The sequence below is a fragment of the Chlorocebus sabaeus genome, chromosome 11, assembly GCF_047675955.1.
Source record: "Chlorocebus sabaeus isolate Y175 chromosome 11, mChlSab1.0.hap1, whole genome shotgun sequence".
Taxonomy (NCBI): domain Eukaryota; kingdom Metazoa; phylum Chordata; class Mammalia; order Primates; family Cercopithecidae; genus Chlorocebus; species Chlorocebus sabaeus.
In genome coordinates, this window is record NC_132914.1 from 27,398,841 (window position 1) to 27,416,541 (window position 17,701).

At 37.7% G+C, this 17,701-nt stretch overlaps 1 protein-coding gene across 3 annotated transcripts in view; it reads right to left on the reverse strand.

Moving 5' to 3' along the window:
* ITPR2 (inositol 1,4,5-trisphosphate receptor type 2) overlaps positions 1-17,701 on the reverse strand; it is a 485,309-nt gene that overhangs the window by 286,910 nt on the left and 180,698 nt on the right. For all 3 annotated transcript variants that reach the window (XM_007967992.3, XM_073020570.1, XM_007967993.3), the window contains exons 22-25: positions 9,741-9,934; positions 5,890-6,019; positions 2,126-2,183; positions 81-246 (exon numbers count right to left, since the gene is read on the reverse strand). In XM_007967992.3, the coding sequence (XP_007966183.2) occupies positions 81-246; positions 2,126-2,183; positions 5,890-6,019; positions 9,741-9,934 (548 nt within the window). The remainder of the gene's footprint in view (positions 1-80; positions 247-2,125; positions 2,184-5,889; positions 6,020-9,740; positions 9,935-17,701) is intronic.

The window sequence follows — 17,701 nt, forward strand, 5'->3', positions numbered from 1 at the left end:
GCAGCCATGAAGTCAGGTTGGATGTTATTAACACTTTCAGAGCTTTTACCTTGAATGCATTGAGGGCCCTTCAATCTTACCTGCTTAAATGCCTGTAAAACCTCCGCCCTCTGGCTGAAGTGCTTAAACAGCAGCTGCAGGGCCCCAGACAGCAAAGGCGGGTAGTCGTGCATGATCAGATGAATGAGGACCCGTAAAAATGTCCTGCCTCCTTCATCATCAAGTTGAACTGGGTTTTTTTCCTTTCTATAGAACCAAAAATATTTCTAAAGTGACTCATATTTATATAACATCTACACTTCAGTATTAGAATTGTATACATATTCTCAGAAGTATATCATTTGTTTTTCCAAATTAGGAAGTGAACAGGAAAAGATTTTCTTTGTTTTCCTCATGTAACTGATGAGGAAACAATCACAAAGAAAAGCTTGTGTCTGTCCATGAAAGCAGGGGTGATCGAACCTCCTGGTTTATCCAAGACTCACGGTTCCTAGGCAAACTGGGATGAGTTGGTCACCTCAGCATAGACAAAAAATGGGCATCTGCGTCAATCCAAAAGCATTTATGGGAGGAGCTGTGCTAGGCTGGATGTACACTAGTGACTGATTTCCCCAGGGGCCCTACAAGACCCCTACATGACAGGTGGGGAGGAGTGGGGAAGGCCAGCTCGCATGTGCGTGAACCATCACCACAGCAGCCACGGGTGTGGCGTAGGAGGATTCTGGGTGAGGTTCCACTGAAACAGAAGGTCCGTCTATTTCAAGGTGAAATCATACTGGTTCATTCTCCTAGGGAATAATGAAACTCTTCAATAGGAAAACACAACAACAAAACTAAACTAAATGTTCACTAGAGATAAAAATCCTTTTTTGGTGCTCCTAATTCTTAATTCCTCTTTGTCTTTCCAATGACAACAACACAAACTGCAACAAGATGCTTAGTGTAGTCGCCCCCACTACCCTCGCCAACTCTATCTGTGGTTTTACTTTCTGTGGTTTCAGTTGCCCATGGTCAACCATGGTCCTAAAATATGAAATGGAAAACTTCAGAAATACATAATTCACGAGTTCTAAATTTTGTGCCATCCTGCCTGTCCCATTTGGGACATGAATCACCCCTTCGCCAGCATCTCCACGCTGTACGTGTTCCCCCCTCATTAGTCACTTAGTAGCTGTCTCAGTCATCAGGTTACTGTCTCAGGGTCACAGTGCTTGTTCAAGTAACCCTTATTTTACTTAATAATGGTCCCGAAGTGCAAGAGTGGTGATGCTGGCGTATTGTTATAATTATTTTATTATTAGTTATGTTGTTAATCTCTTAGTATGCCTAATTTATATATTAAATTTTATCATAAGTCTGCATATATATACAAAAACACAGTGTATACAGGGTTTGGTACTAGCTGTGGTTTCAGGCATCCACTGGGGGTCTTGGAATGTATCCCTAGCAGATAAGGAAAGACTACTGTACAGATTGTTTTTAGGTTCTCATGTCAGGTCTGTAATAAAAATGAGCACCAGAAGCTTAATAATTTGTAGCTTAAATGTTTTAATTTTTCTTTTTGATTGCTATTAATTTCATTTCTGAAGAAGAAAGAAACAATATTAAAACAATAAATGGCAGGATTCCTGATGGCAAAGGAGGCTAGTCATGTCAAAGGTGTCTTGTTTTATTTAATCATGGGTATTTCCAACTGGCAAAAAATAGCTTTATTTCTCACATATAAAGTTAATGATAATAACATTAAAGAAGTTACTTTCTTGCCTCAAATATCTAAGATTCAGGGAAGCAATGTTTTACAAGATGCGGTGATATTTATACCAGGGGAGTTAAAGGGCATTCTTGGGCTGTCATTATTTGAGGAAAGAAAAGCAAAGAATTCAGAGGAAAGTTCAATACACTGATCTCATCTCTCTTGTCCTTTTTTTTTTTACCTGACCTAAAGAAAAGCTATGCTTTCTCATCTAGAGTAAATTAGCAGCTTCATTTCTGGCAGAAATTATGTTAGCAACAATAGAGGGTCTAAAAATAAATAGATATACAGTGAGCAATATCAAAGTATCAACAGAATTCTAAGTAAAATCTTATTCACAAGTAAGATAAAGATATATAAATGTTACTATACCTTCCCGCAAACATAGTTTCTGCCTGAGCTGCAATTTCATCTATATCAGGAACAATAGCTGCAAAAATAAATGGTAAAATCTCTTCTTTATCCTATTTTAATTAGGAGCCATAATAGTCATATTAATACCAATTGTTGTGAAAATATTTTTGTCTTAATTTCTTTATTCTCCCAAAAGTCAATTAACACTAATAATCTGATTTTAAAATGGGCAAAAGATCTGAATAGACATTTCTCAAAAGAAAACATACAAATGGCAAACAGGTTGATGAAAAGGTGTTCAACATCACTGATCATCAGAGAAATACAAATCAAAACTAAAATGAGATATCATCTCACCCCAGTTAAAATGGCTTTTATGCAAAAAACAGGCAATAATAAATGCTGGTGAGAATTTGGAAACAAGGGAACCCTCGTACACTGTTGGTGGGAAGCTAAATTAGTACAACTGCTATGGAGAACAGTTTGGTGGTTTCTCAAAAACACCTAAAAATTGATCCAGTAATTCCACTGCTAGGCGTATATGCAAAAGAAAGGAAATTTGTATAACAAAGAGATATCTGCATTCCCATGTTTACTGAGGTGCTATTTACAATAGCTAAGATTTGGAATCAACCTAAGTGTCCATCAACAGACAAATGGATAAAGAATTGTGGTAGACAGACACAATGAAGTGCTATTCAGCCATTAAAAAAAAAAAAAAAGAATGAGATCCTGTCATCTGCAACAACATGGATGGAACTGGAGGTCATTTTATTAAATGAAATTAGCCAGGCACAGAAAGACAAACTTCTCATATTCTCACTCATTTGTGGGAGCTAAAAATTAAAACAACTGAACTCATGGAGATAGAGAGTAGAATAATAGTTACTAGAGGCTGGGAAAGGTACTGGGGTGGGTGAAGTGGGGATGGTTAACGGTTATAAAAATATAGTATGATAGAATGAATAAGATCTAGTATACAGAGTGACTATAGTCAATAATAATTTGTTGTACATTTTTAATAACTAAAAGACTATAATTAGATTATTTGTAACACAAAAGATGAATGCTTGAGGTGATGATAAATGCTTGAGGTGATGATAAATGAGGTAACCTCATTTATCCTGATATGATTATTACACATTGTATACCTGTATCAAAATACTCCATATACCCCACAAATATATATATCAACTATATACCCACAAAAATTAAAAATTAAAAAAATTTAAGTCAATTGACAGTTTGAAAAAAATCACAATATAGTTCCACTAAGACATCAATGTAATTTTTTAATGTAAACTATGTTTTAAACTAATGTATTGCTGTAATCAAAAATATGTTTAAAAGATCAGAAAGCACCAGTTACAAAGGTGCCTCTTATCTGGAGAAGTGTGTGTGTATATATAGATCATATATACACATATATGCACATACTTACATATAATTTAAATGAGTGATAACATGGGAGGATAATCAAGGAATCAAAATATACATACAATAAGCCTTGTTATTATATGGTTATTTCCAAACACCATGGTCTTTTTACCTAAGCTTACCAGTACTAAAATTCCATCCCTTTTTCTTGTGGGAAGGGCATTTTTTTTTTTTCTATGTGAACCAATCATGATTCCTTACTGTCCCACACCACTAACATTTTGAAGATATCCTTCCTAAGATAACATGGGGTTTTTCATTTGTTTGTTTGTTTGTTTGTTATTGAAACAGGGTCTCGCTCTGTTGCCCAGGCTGGGGTACGGTGGCACAACTTCAACTCACAGCAGCCTCGACCTTCCAGGCTCAAGCAATCCTCCTGCCTCAGTCTCCTGAGTAGCTAGGACCAAAGACATGTGCCTCCAGTACTGGCTACTTTTTTTGTATTTTTTTGTAGAGATGGGGTTTCGCCATGTTGCCCAGTCTGGTCTCAAACTCCTGGGCTCAACCAATCCACCCCCTCAGTCTCCCAAAGTGTTGGGATTACAGGTGTGAGCCACCATACCTAGCCAAGGTAACATGTTTAAATGATAAAATACACCACTTATTTGTCATCTCCAAAGCATAAAAAGAAACACAGTAAGATATAAAAATGGAAAAACAATTCTCCCTGAAAGGTATCCCTTACTGGTACAAAAAAAGGAAAGAGATCAAGTAAATTAGAGAGAAAGGGTTTTCTGGGGTGCCCCTAGACTTTCCCTCTGGTACTTTACTAACACTTAAAGCTCGTGTTTCCAGAAGCCTGGCCTCTGGGAGTCAATGATTTTTATGCTACTGTCAATGCAACCGCCAGCAAGACTTTCTGGTTCTGCCATATCATTCCTGGAAATAGCCCTTTGGGGTTCTACACTTCTGAGAAGCAGAAAAACACCATTGCAAACGTGCCAGGAGAGAAGTCTTGCTTAGGCATGTTCAAGTCCTTCTGCAGAGGTGTGCTGCCTTTTGATGGGACTAATGATTCAGACAGCAGGACAGTTGGTCTAGTATCCATTTTAACTACATGCTTGTAATCACTGAATCATTCCTAACTGATTGATGGACGAAGAATAGGGGAGAGTTCCTAACGGCACATTGGTGGCAGTTAGAAGGAAGTTTCACATCTGTGTACAAATTCTATTCTCAGGAAAAGAATCCCATTAGCTGGCTAAATCTTCAATAAGACATACTTTTCAGCCTACAATGACTTGGCCTGACCTGTCCAAAAAAATGGTAATTTAATATTTCTTAGTTTTTCTAAAGTCCTTTCAATAGTCACAAAATTTTTACAATCATATTTGTGCTCTTTTGTTGTTATGCTCCAATGCTCAGAGATAAATTAGCTGCATTTTTACACTTTTTAAATATTAAAATTGAAATATAGCTCCAGTTTATAACCATACAAAGTAAATTTTAAAAAAAAATCCACACACACAAAATGATACCAACAACCACATTCAGGTCTTTGGGGAATGCCATGTCTTTATTCTTGGATCCGGCAATGGCTTCTCTTCAAAACACCTGTCCTGATAACTACATTTCACACTGCTCTTTGATCCTGGCAGAAAAACTTCTCTTGGGTTTTCACCAAAACATCATGATGCTGGAAAGATTTGGACTCTGGAGCTGGAGAGACCTCAGAGAGAATCCTTGTGCCTCTACCTTCAGGACCTTTGGCAAGTAACTTAACCTTTCTGACCTTGGTTTTCTCCTCTGTAAAATGACACAATGAACAGTGCATCTATCTTATAGAGTCCTGAAGATTACAAAGGAAAAGGCGTTCATAGGAGTTAGCGACAAACAACAGCAAACACCTTCCACACCATTCTCAGAGAGTTATTTCATAATCTGTCTCAGTTCTTTGATGTCATTAGTGGAGATTATATCTACATTTTTGTCTCGTAAAAATATGATGAAGCTGGAAACCATCATTCTCAGCAAACTAACACAGGAACAGAAAACCAAACACTACATGTTCTCATTCATAAGTGGGAGCTGAACAATGAGAACAAATGGACACAGGGAGGGGAACATCACACACCAGGGCCTGTCAGGGGGTGGGGGGCAAGAGGAGGGATAGCATTAGGAGAAATACCAAATGTACATGACGGGTTGATGGATGCAGAAAACCAGCATGACACGTCTATACCTATGTAATGAACCTGCACGTTCTGCACGTGTATCCCAGAACTTAAATTATAATAAAAAAAATAAAAGCACAAAAAATATAATCATGTTTTAAAATACGATAGGTACTTTCAAGTTCTCAGAAGAACAAAATACAAAGAATAAATATTGTCACAAAGAGATACCTGACGGTAGTAAAGTATCTGGAGATCCATTGGCAGATGTCTCCGCATTGTCATTGTCCTCTCCAAACTCCTTCTTATATATCGACAGCATATATGAGATCCTATAATCTAGTCTGACACTCAGGATAAACTATAAGAAAGATTAAGAACAACATAAATTTCTTTCATTAGCATAGTATTTAAAAATGCAATTCACGACACACCAATACCAGTGGAAGTATCAACCTTTCGAAGGAACTAGTTAGAAGATTTTAACACCAGTTGCCACATGCTTGTCAGCCTTCAGACTAAGTAAGGGAACTCATTTCCACTAGCTAATGTCAGTAAAATCCCTAAGCCATTTTTGGAAAGAACATTTGACTCCCTATGATTGCTCTCTGAATATTCCAGCTAGAGGCACCGTGGGGGTCTGGATGAAGAGATAATGATGATGTCATTTCACTGAACACTTTGCAGAGTGCCACTGTCTCTGGGAGGAGACTGTTGGAGGTGTGACCCTCATTCTTACACAGTAGGGCAAGAATTCAGCTACAACAGTATGACTGTGACTATACCACGATCAGTCCGAAAGCCAGGTTCTAAAAGGACAGTTGAAGTACCAGCATCTATATACTATGGATTTTCCTCACTGGTATTTGCATTTTCTTGGGTTTGGGTTGCTGTCATTGTTCTCATTCATGGATGCATGGACAGAAACTAAGTACCTAGCAAGGCTCTAGACTGTGCTAGGTACCACAGGGAATGCAAACAGGTGAAGCCTACTGCCCTCAAAAAGCCAACAGTCGAGTTGGGGAAAAAAATATAGCACTGTTAGCATAATTAGGAAGCTATTGAGAGCTAAATCATGTGGTCTAAATACAACAGAAATCAAAGAAGAAAAAGCTGAGATGTGCTGCAGATCAAAGGAGAGGTTTTTACATAGGTACCATCTGTCCCTGTCTGCCTGAGATAGGCCCTATTTAACCTTTTGTTTCAGCATAATTATTAATGGTGCCCCTACATTCTCAAAAGTGTCACATTTTTGTGGTCACCCAAGTTTTAGGAAGATTGGCATTTCAAGGCATCATTTAACTTTATCTCTATCCAAACCACCTGTGTCCCATCCCTCCCTCCTCCTACGCCCCTTCTCTCATCCTCTCTCCCATTCTAACAGCACTGGAGTGCCTGCACTTCCACTCTTGGCTCCACACAGGTGCTCACAGTGTCCACTTTACTTTGAATATTCTCCTCCACTTCATAATAATTACATGTTAAGATATCCTCTGTCAGGGCACAGTGACTCATGCCTGTAATCCCAGCTCTTTGGGAGGCTGAGATGGGGGATCGCTTGACCCCAGGAGTTCAAGACCAGCCTGGGCAATGTGGCGAAGCCCCATCTCTACAAAAATACAACAGATTAGCCAGGCATGGTGGTGCACGCCTATAATCCCAGCTACCATGGATGCTGAGGTGGAAGAACATTTGAACCCATGAGGTCAAGGCTACAGTGAGCCAAGACTGTGCCACTGCATTCCTGCCTGGGTAACACAGGAAGATCCTGTCTCCAAAAAAAAAATTCTCCAAGGTCCAGTTTAAATTCTTTTTTAATGCAGCTTTCACTGGTTCCCCAGTCATAACCTGAATCAATCTCCCTCCTTTTCTCCCTCCCTCCCTTTCTCTGTCCTCTGTGTCTCAGTTTCTCTCTCTCTCTCTTTCTCTCTCTCTCTCTTTCTCTCTCTCTCTCTTCTCTCTCTCTCTCTCTCTTCACCACCCCACCTTAGCTAGACTTTTATGCTTTTTATAGAAACTTCCTCCATGTCAGCTGTACTCAGCTGGTTAATTCACCAGACATGTGTTAAACAAGGTATTGAGGAAGGCACCAAGGGCATGAAAAGGTGCCAAGGATCTCAATCGTGCCTTTGAAGAACTTACGGTCTAGAGGGGAAAGCAAACACCAGAGACTCCTAGTAACGTGTGGTGAGGGCTGCAACACATATTGGTTGAACTGATTCTTGGTAGCAAAGGGATGTGCAGAGCAGGAGATAACCCATGGGAAAAGAGGACTGAGAAAGGGTATGGGATTTGGTACCCATGAGCAGAAGGCAGGGGGCAGAGCTGGACTGCAGGTGCTTCACAGGGAAGGGTGTTTAAAATCCTACTTTAAAAAGTAAAGGATAAATCATAAACAAATGAAACACAACTTTCAGTTGATGATGTTTACATGTAGCATTGTATTCCATAAACATAATCAAAATTAAAACTTTCATTCTCTAATATGCCTACTCAGGAAAAACAAGTGGAAAGTAGAAAGAAAGGAGGAAAGTGAAGGATAAAAACAAAGGCAGAGAAAGAGAGTTAAGAGAGGGCCAGGAAGAGAAAGAGAGAGAATGAGAGAGAAATGAAAAGAGAGGGACTGAGAGAGATCTACAAAGTGATGGGGGACCAAAAAAAAAAAAAAAAAAAAAAAGAAGACCCAGGGGAAGAGAGGAGGTGGCACAAGGCACAGGACCTTGAAGTCCTTGTAGCACCAAGGAGTGGGGCTACAAAGAAATTCTCGAAGAGCCATTCCAAGAAAGACACATTCAGAAACAGTATTCAGGCATACGGGCATGGTGAAGCCAGCCCAGACACAGGGACAGAAAATCAGAGTGAACAGAGGTTCAAGGAGACGCTGCAGAAATGAATCAGCCCCAGACTGCCGAGCCGTAGAAGCTCCATCTCATCATTTTTTAGCTGCTGGAGATTGTTTTTCTAATGCTTCTTTTCTGTAAATGTAGGCTAAAATGAGGTCACATATTTTAGAGCTTGTCCCATGAGTCGGGTGACGGTAAGCTGGGGCTCAGTAGGTCCACGGGTCAGGTGATCGCTACCTTTCTCAGTTTAAGAACAGGAAAACTTTAAACGATTTTTCAGGGTCATGAACACAGCATTGGGAGGCCTGCCAATATTTCTCAGGATTCAGCCTTTGGAATTCCTAGAGGAACTGTGAAACCTTTTATGATTATAAATCTAATTACTTTAAATGAACAACGTACAGACCCTTCCAGGACTACTAACCCACTTCTGGTAGCTCGGTCTATATTAAATTATGATAAAAGACACAGTAAACTGTACCCAGATTCCTAATAGGTACTTGGAAACGTCAAACTCCATTCTGCAAATCTGGAATAAATGCTATAATTAAGGTATCAAAAAAGTTATTTTCAAACTTACAAACTGCTAAGAATTCATAGCTATAGTAATGGGAAGTCTATTCACTAAACCAATGGGCATGAAATAATAATTTATCTCCTTTAAATTCTTAAAATTAGGCATTACACTAGGTTAATTTTTTCTAGTTATTCCTTGTCCTTCAGAAACAAAAACAGAGCGAGATTGTCACATATAAAATACCAAAACCAACGATTAACAACTTTTGTTAATAAGAAATAAAATTTTATTTGTGCTTCTTGCTAAAACAATAAATCTGGATATACAGAATCGTATGTTCAACTCAATTACAAATAGGAAAAGAGCTGGAAATGAATCAATAACTTTGCTTGCTCTGAAATCCTTCTCAAATGAAGGTAAAGTTCAATCAGGGTCAATACTAATTTTTTTTAATACACATGAAAGCAGTTTATCAACCTCAAAGCACCCCACAATTATTAGATATTATCATTAGTATATTAATGGGAAGGGACAAATGTGATTCATATGTTAAATAGTGTCTGTGATATTTCTTACCAGGTTTGTCATTAACTTTAAAAAAATAAAATTATATTGATTGCATTTCAGAATATTTACACAGTGATTTGGAACAAAAAGGGTAAGAAGTTAAACCAATAAGCAAAATCACATCTTTGTCACTTAGCTTCTGTTAGGCAACACACCTGCAAAATCTCAATGATCTTCAGCTTGGTGTCCATCACAGTCACATCCTCATGCTCAGCGGGGCTCCCCTGCTTGCTCGGGTGGATGCTGGGTGGCACATCTGGCACGCTCATGGGGAAGATGGAGCCTCTACTGAGTACCATCTGGGTCATCATCTCTCCCACCCCATGAATGGTTCTCATCACATTGTTTCCTGACATGAGAAAATGCCGTAAGTCAACACACACAACCCCTGGAGAACATGTAACTATAAAATTCAGTTGGTCACAAACACACTGAAAAGCAGCCAGGAAAAGGATTCAGGATAAGACAGAATAGCATCAGCATCATTTGGGCTCTTTCTTTACAGATAAAATTAAGATACTGCAGATATGTTTCAAAATGACAACTTTTCAAAATGGAAGTTTTCCTTTCTCAGAAAATGCTTTCAAATCATGTACCAAAGGTGAGCTGGTTGCTCTAGCATCCAAATCAGGTTCTTCTGTAATACAGTATGTCCTACTAACTGTCATACCAATAGGCCCTTGCTTTTAAAATAACGCAAAAGAAGATTACTAATTGCCAAGATAAAGTTAGTTGCAAGTGGGGATACAAAGATTGCATAAAAACACTTACATGTTGAATTCTAGCATCATAATCCAATCCTCAAACCAATGATTTTTTAGCTTTCCTTTCACAACACTTATAAAAAGAGCTTGTGAGGAGGATTGTTACCTTTATTTTAAGAAGAAACAGTCTCATCTGGGGAAGACATATACATTAGGCAATACACTTCCCATTCCTTCATCCAATTTGAATAGAAAACCATTACTCAAAATCCACAGAAAGCAATAATGTTTGAGGTGATTATGGAAACAAGCTAGTGACAAACATGATCATTTTCAATGAGGGATCATGCTCTTTCCGTCTCTTCCTGAATTTGGCTTCTCCTTTATTTATTTGCTGATAAAATGTCATCATTCGTATCATGCACACGTTCCTTACACTGACCACAAATAGCTGTATCCAAGGATCCTCCTTGACACTATGACAATTTACGTTCTCCAGCCTGACTGCTGTTTCTCACTTCTAAGTTCCTACAAGAAGCAATAAGGATGCAAAAGAATGGCTGTCTCCATTCCTTTCCGAACAGTGGCCTTTGCTTCGTGGGTGTTCATGGAGCTCTGCCTTAAGTTAAGGCCTAAGAATCTGGCTAAGAATTTTCCTTTCCCTCAGTGTCTCAGGGCGTAAACCAAGAGAAGGGGAAATGGAAATAAGATGGGATGAGATTTTTATTAAAAAAAGAAAAAAAAAAACTGTCAGCTCTAAGAGAAGAATGTAAACCGTGGTAATACCTACAGGATCGAAAGGCAAACAAATAAAAAGAAAATATATAAAAGATGACAAGAGAATCTGAATGGTCCAGACCACAATTACCATTAAGCCACTGGTAACAACTATTATCTGTACATTGCTGAAAGGTAAAATGCCTTTGAAAATTCATTATCTTATCTATATATGGAATCAATTTAAGTGTAAGAGGGTAATGCTTCAATAATACATCTTAGAGTGCACAAAGAAGTTAAATTTTTCCTAAAGTGGCATATTCCAGGCAGAAGTTTTCATTTTGAAGGTCTGAGACCTTTTATTACACTGCTAGTTGCATAAGCCAAAAAACACGATAAAATGTATATATAAGGGTAACTTCCAAGTTAGGACAAAATTGAGGCAACAGGATTTGAGTCAGCCCCTCTTTTCTATCAGAATAGCCTTGAGGCAGAATGCTTCATTGTCTGTGGTTCTTAAACAATCACAGCAATTGAGTATTTCCACATCCCTCCCCCTGCTCCTTACATGGACTGCAGGGAGGCACATCTGGTTGTTGGCAATGGTTTTGAGCCATCGATGTTCAACCACTACCTTTATCTGAGACTTGATTCGAGTACGTATACGTGTTTGCCTCCAAGAGATGCTCTCTCACCACTAATACAGAACAGGCTCCTTTGTTATTCTTACTCCTGATTCACACACAAATCCTTGGCACCCACAGTGTCTGCATCTTATTTAGATTTGAATGGAAAATAATAATTTAATCCAAATGATTACTACACAGAAAGTTAGCCCAGACAATTTTTTCCCCCAGATATAGATCCTGTCACCAAGGAATTAAAATCCAGAGGCCAGATCCATAGTAATTTGTAACACATGTCGTCAATGAAATGGGAGGGTTCACTCAGTCATACCACATTCTCAGATGCCTGTGGCACGTGGTCGCCACAAACCTCACTTGACATTTCCATGTACAGCCAGCTCAGAGGCCTCAAATTAAAAATGCTGTATTTTCTGGATTTCCTTGGTGATGATGAGAAGTGCTAAGATTGTGAACTATTACAGCTTGAAAAACATGTAGTCAGACACTACATAAATCACAGCCATGCAAAGCTTCTAGTATCCATTCCTCCACAGAAAAACTTCTAATTCTAAACTGTTGTGATAAATCAGAGGTGATTAATCCTCAACATTGCAAAACAAGAAATTGTACTACTTCTCAACCATAATTAGTTAATATTGACTAGAAAGTATTCAATGAAAAAGCCTACTATACTATAAATTCTCTGAACAACCTAATGCTTACAAATTCAGCTCTTCTGTGTCTTTTACATAAACCCAGCAGCCAGAATTGGCATTTGTGTACAAAGTGTATTGAGATAATTTGAAAATATGGAAGTCATCTTTGCTTAGTACAAAGTAAGAAGAAAGGAAACACTGGGCATGGTGGCTCATGCCTGTAATCCCAGCACTTTGGGAGGCCAAGGCAGGTGGATCACTTGAGGCCAGGAGATGGAGACCAGCGTGACCAACATGGTAAAACCCCGTCTCTGTTAAAAATACAAAAATTAGCCGGGCATGGTGGTGAGTGCCGGTAATTTCAGTTACTCAGGAGGCTGAGGCAGGAGTATTGCTTGAAGCTGGGAGGCAGAGGTTCCAGTGAGCTGAGATTGCACCACCACACTCCAGCCCAGGCAACAGAGCAAGACTTCATCTCAATAAAAATAAAAATAAAAATAAAAAAAGGAAGGGACTGCTTAGAAAGAATGACTGGTCAACTTTTCAGGTTCTTTCATTATATGATTACATAGATATTTTTACTAACCTTAATTCCCTCAAGAAAAAAAATCTAAAAGACAGGTATAGCAAATGCATACTGAGAGTGGTAACTGGGAATGCTTGGGGAATACGTTGCTTTGTTCTTTGATTGTTCCAGTGAGCCAAGTTTCTATCACCCATTTCAGGAAAGTAAAAAGCAATAAGGAATTAACCAACCTAACACGACAGCTGTGCTGACCATAATTTAATTTTGCCCTATTCAGAAATAATTTTATTGTGGTGATCACACTGTTGGTTTCAACAAGCACTAGCAGTTACATGAATTTATAGCAGGTGTAAGAGATTTAACAGAATATTGATTGAAATTTACTTAAGTCGTTGGTATTTACTTTATTTAAAGTTATACTTATTCTTTCTTTTTATTAGAAATGCTTTTCTCTTATGAACATATAAGAAAATGGTAATTTGAATTTTCTTGTTGTTTAGATATCAGACATTTCTGAAACATTCTCAGCATTTATAAGAGATAACAGACACATTTGATTCAGAGTTTTGTGAATAATTGTTCACAGCCATTTAATTGTTCTGTGACTACTAAAATCAGCTCAATGTTCTATGATAATAGAGGCCAAAAATGGATAATCCAAAAACTATTATTTTCCCTGAAACATATTTTTATAGTTGGATTTGAATAAATCCATCAGCTGTTATAATAACTCATCTGAAACCGAATGATGTTCCACCATAAAGACATGACTCTGGAAGTCTTCCTATTTCCCATCCCAGCTTAGCAGCTCCTTTTAAACCTGCCCTTGCTGGAAAATGTCTTTACTTTCTAGAACTAGAGCAGTTTTCTATTTCAAACATTCTCTGGAGCAGTGCTTCCTCCCAGTGGTTAAGGGTCTGGGTTATAAAAAGACTTTTCTGTATGCAAAGAAAACAAAAATATTAGCGTAAGATCAAAGCCTTAATTAATCCACTAACCACAGAGCAGTAGGTAAAATGGTAGCAACCCAGGTTAAGATCAAGATTAAACAGCCGGAGAAAGCAATTTTACCTAACCAGCCCTCCCAATTCCAAGTAAGATCACAGGATTTTGGAAAGCTGGATAGCTAGATAGTTCTACATAGTACATACATGCATGGCTTCTATTCCATGTGCCAAACCTACAGGGAACTTGCTATACCTTTGCCTTGCGTTCTTGTGTCCAGACAGTCACACAACTTGCTCCCTCACTCCTTTCTGATTTGTGGTGCAATGTCACCTCCTTAGGTAGACCTCTTCTGGTCACCCTCTCTGAAGAGCTTCCATCACTCTTAATCCATGCACCCCCTTTAAATTTCGGTCAGGGCATTAACACTCTCTCACATCATATCATATATTTGTCTGGGTGTTTACTGTAGTCCTCCTCTCCAGCAACGTAAAAGAACACAAGTTCCATGAAGACAGGCAGTCTACCTTTTTCCAACATCTGGAATACTGTCTGATGCCCAACTCTCATTTAATAAATGTTTGTCAAATTAATGCATGAATAACAAAGATTGGATAATAAAATGAACTATTAAAAATGAGAATGACTTATTTTAATAAGGTTTATATAAAAAGTTGGATCTCATTAAATTAAAGGTACTTCATCTTTCATCAAGTTGAGTTTTTGCTTACTTTCCTTTATACTTCTCTCTTTCTTCAAAAAGCATACATAATTTCATATTACTTAAAAATGTATTAAAAGGAAGAACTTAATAAAATGGATACCAATGAGATAAGGGAAAATAATGAAAGCTGTCTTTATCAAGGGCTTATCATATTGTATGTACCTTGCTAGACCACAGGACACATACACCTCATTGGAGCCTCACAGCATGGTGGGGGTTGGGAGGCGAATCCCAGTTTACAAAGCCAGGAAGTGGCAGAGTCTCAAGTACAGGTCAACTGATCTCAACATGAATCATGTTTTCCCACACCACGTTGGTTCACTAACAGACTTTACAAAATTCTAAAAATTTTATACTAGAACTCAGAAAGCCCTAATGCAATTACAGAAAGAAAAGATTCCAATTAAAACTGTGTTCTGAAAATGTAGAATTTCTATTAACCATATAATAAATTTGCTCACATTATTCTGAAGTGATTTTACCCAACCAGCTTTTATTACATATGATGTGCCACATACTACTAGTGGTATTTTTCTTATATTATACAACTTAATTTTAGGGGCAGCCCTTGTTCAGAAAGTATTCATAAAGTACCTAATGTTCATCTGGCAGGGACATCTCAGGTGGGAAGACATAAGAAAAGCAGAAGAATTTACAATATGGTCAGGAAAACATCAAATGTGTCCATAAAAAAATTAAGAACATGTACAAGACAGATATGATGGTAATAGTACAGTATGGACAGCCTACGAAATTGCTTAGGATTTTTTTTTAACTGGGAAATTACCTTAAGAGCGAGGGCAGTGAAGGACAGCTTCACAGAGGATACACAATTTTTAACGAGGTTTTGAATGAAGTGAAAGGTTTAGATTACAGAAGTGTGATCTTTGTCAAATCATGTCATCATCCTATGTTCAAAATCTTAATCCTATAAAATAGTTTGGGCCTTCTTGTAAGAATAAAATTATATAATATGTGCAAAAAAAGCTATGAACAATAAAAAGTACCATGTAATTGTAAGGTATTACTTTAAAAATGAAAAGTAGAGGACATCTGCATGCTTTCACTACACCTCTGAAAAACAGCTCTTCTCCATTTAATTATGTTCCATTATAGTGGTCACTGCCTTACTAATGAATATGTGGTTCCATCATATAATTATAGTTCATAATGTCTTATAATATAGCATGACTGAAACACAATATTGACACTAAATGTAGATGTCCCTCAGAAGAGTGTTTAATAAAGAACACTTAATGGAAGAAGCAGATAATATGATACCCAATTTTCTTCATTCTAAATAAAACACCACTGAATACAGTGTATTAATAGACTGCTTACAGATTCCAAGTTTCCAAGGGCTTAGAAATAGAACAAAACAAAAACCAGCCAAAAGCATGTAACCAAAGTGTAGTAATGTTATTATCCCTCTTCTATTGAATATCAAGTAGACTACTTAGAAGAAAACTGTTTTACATCCCACACACTAAAGAAGTGTTATTCAAAGGATGAATTGAAAAAGCAATTCACATAAAATAGTGGCTGTGTTCTGTATCTTATTTTGGATTTCATCACTGTCAAATATTGACAAAGTCATCTTAATATTCCAAATCTCAATATTTCAATTTGCAGAACTGATCTTCAATGATTAATAGTTGGTAATGGCAGTAATAAATGAATGTGCATGCTGTTTTTATAAGTGAGATGTAATTTACTTACAGTGAAATCCACAGATCATAAATGAAAGGTTTGAGTAGTTCTCATAAAGGCATATACCATATGAACCACACGCAAACCAGTTACTGAAAATTTCCATCACCCTAGAAAGCTCTCTTCTGCCCTTTCACAGTCACTTCCCCCAAAATTTCTCCCCAGCCCCACCATCAAAGGCAACCATGCTCTTGATTTCTCACACCACAGACGCATGTATTGGCTAATGTAGAGTTTCATAGGTATGATTTTGGTTAAGTGATTATGCCAAAGAATACTGGGTAACTAATCAATGTTAAAGCACAGAAGGGCCTTTAATTCTTTGCTGCTTTGTTCTTGCCTTGACTAGATCAGTATTTTTGTCACTGACTTGGGTAAAGTCAGAGATAGCATGTTTCTCAAAGGCAAAGATTACATCAAACAAGAGAGGATGGCTAATACAGTGAATGACTCTATTAAATTCCAAAACTACATAAATAGGTTGAAAATGACAGGTTAAATCCAACACAGTAAATTCAAAATATAAAAGGTCCTATATGCTTAGGGCTAAATAAAACCAACTGAAGTACATGATGTGGAAAATGTGACATAAAAGAAAACAAATTAGAATTGTAGTTGAGTTCAAGTTTAGTAGGAATCAATACTATGTCATTGTTAACAAAACACTCATTTTCACCTAGGCTACATTATAAAAGGGTTCAGAATGAAGGCGAACGTAGCCGTCTTTGCCTCTGTGCCAGTCGAATCAGTGATAAATTAGATTGAGTCATAACAGGAACTGCTAAAGGAATTGCACAGGACTACACAGAAACGTGGGGGAATACAGGTGATGTGCTAGCCATTTTCAAGCACAGAAAAACCTGACATGTGGAAGGGATGATGGATTTCTGTGCAGTTCAACAAAGAGAGGTAGGGCTACTTTCTGGAAGTGAGAGGGAATTGTACATATAGGATAACCAAACGAAAAAGACCTAATAATTAGAGCTATTAAAAATAAGAAAGGCCTACTCTTTGCAGAAGTAAAATCTTGGTCACTCCAGGTGTTCAAGGAGATCCTATGTGACCATTTGTAATGGGTGCTGCATGAAGATATGAAGCTCATATATTGTATAGATAATTTATATGGTTCCTTTCTATGCCAGCATTCTATAAATTTGTGTTGGGTTCCAACAACAAGCACCAGAGATTGTGAGAACTGGGAGGCCTACACAATTGTATTAATCCTTAAAGACACCAGATGCTAAGGCTCAAGCAATATTTGTAACTATAGAAAAATAACTGGAGTAGAGACCTTAGAACAACATGACCCTCTTCAGTCATTCTCATTATTTGTAAGGTCATTCTTAGGGATTGATCCTCCCCTATTAACTCACTTAGCTAATGTGAGTAGAAAAACAATCAGGAAACCACCATGGCACATGTTTACCTGTGTAACAAACCAGTACATCCTAAACATGTATCCCAGAACTTCAAAAAAAATTACATTTAATTAAAAAATCATATGCTTA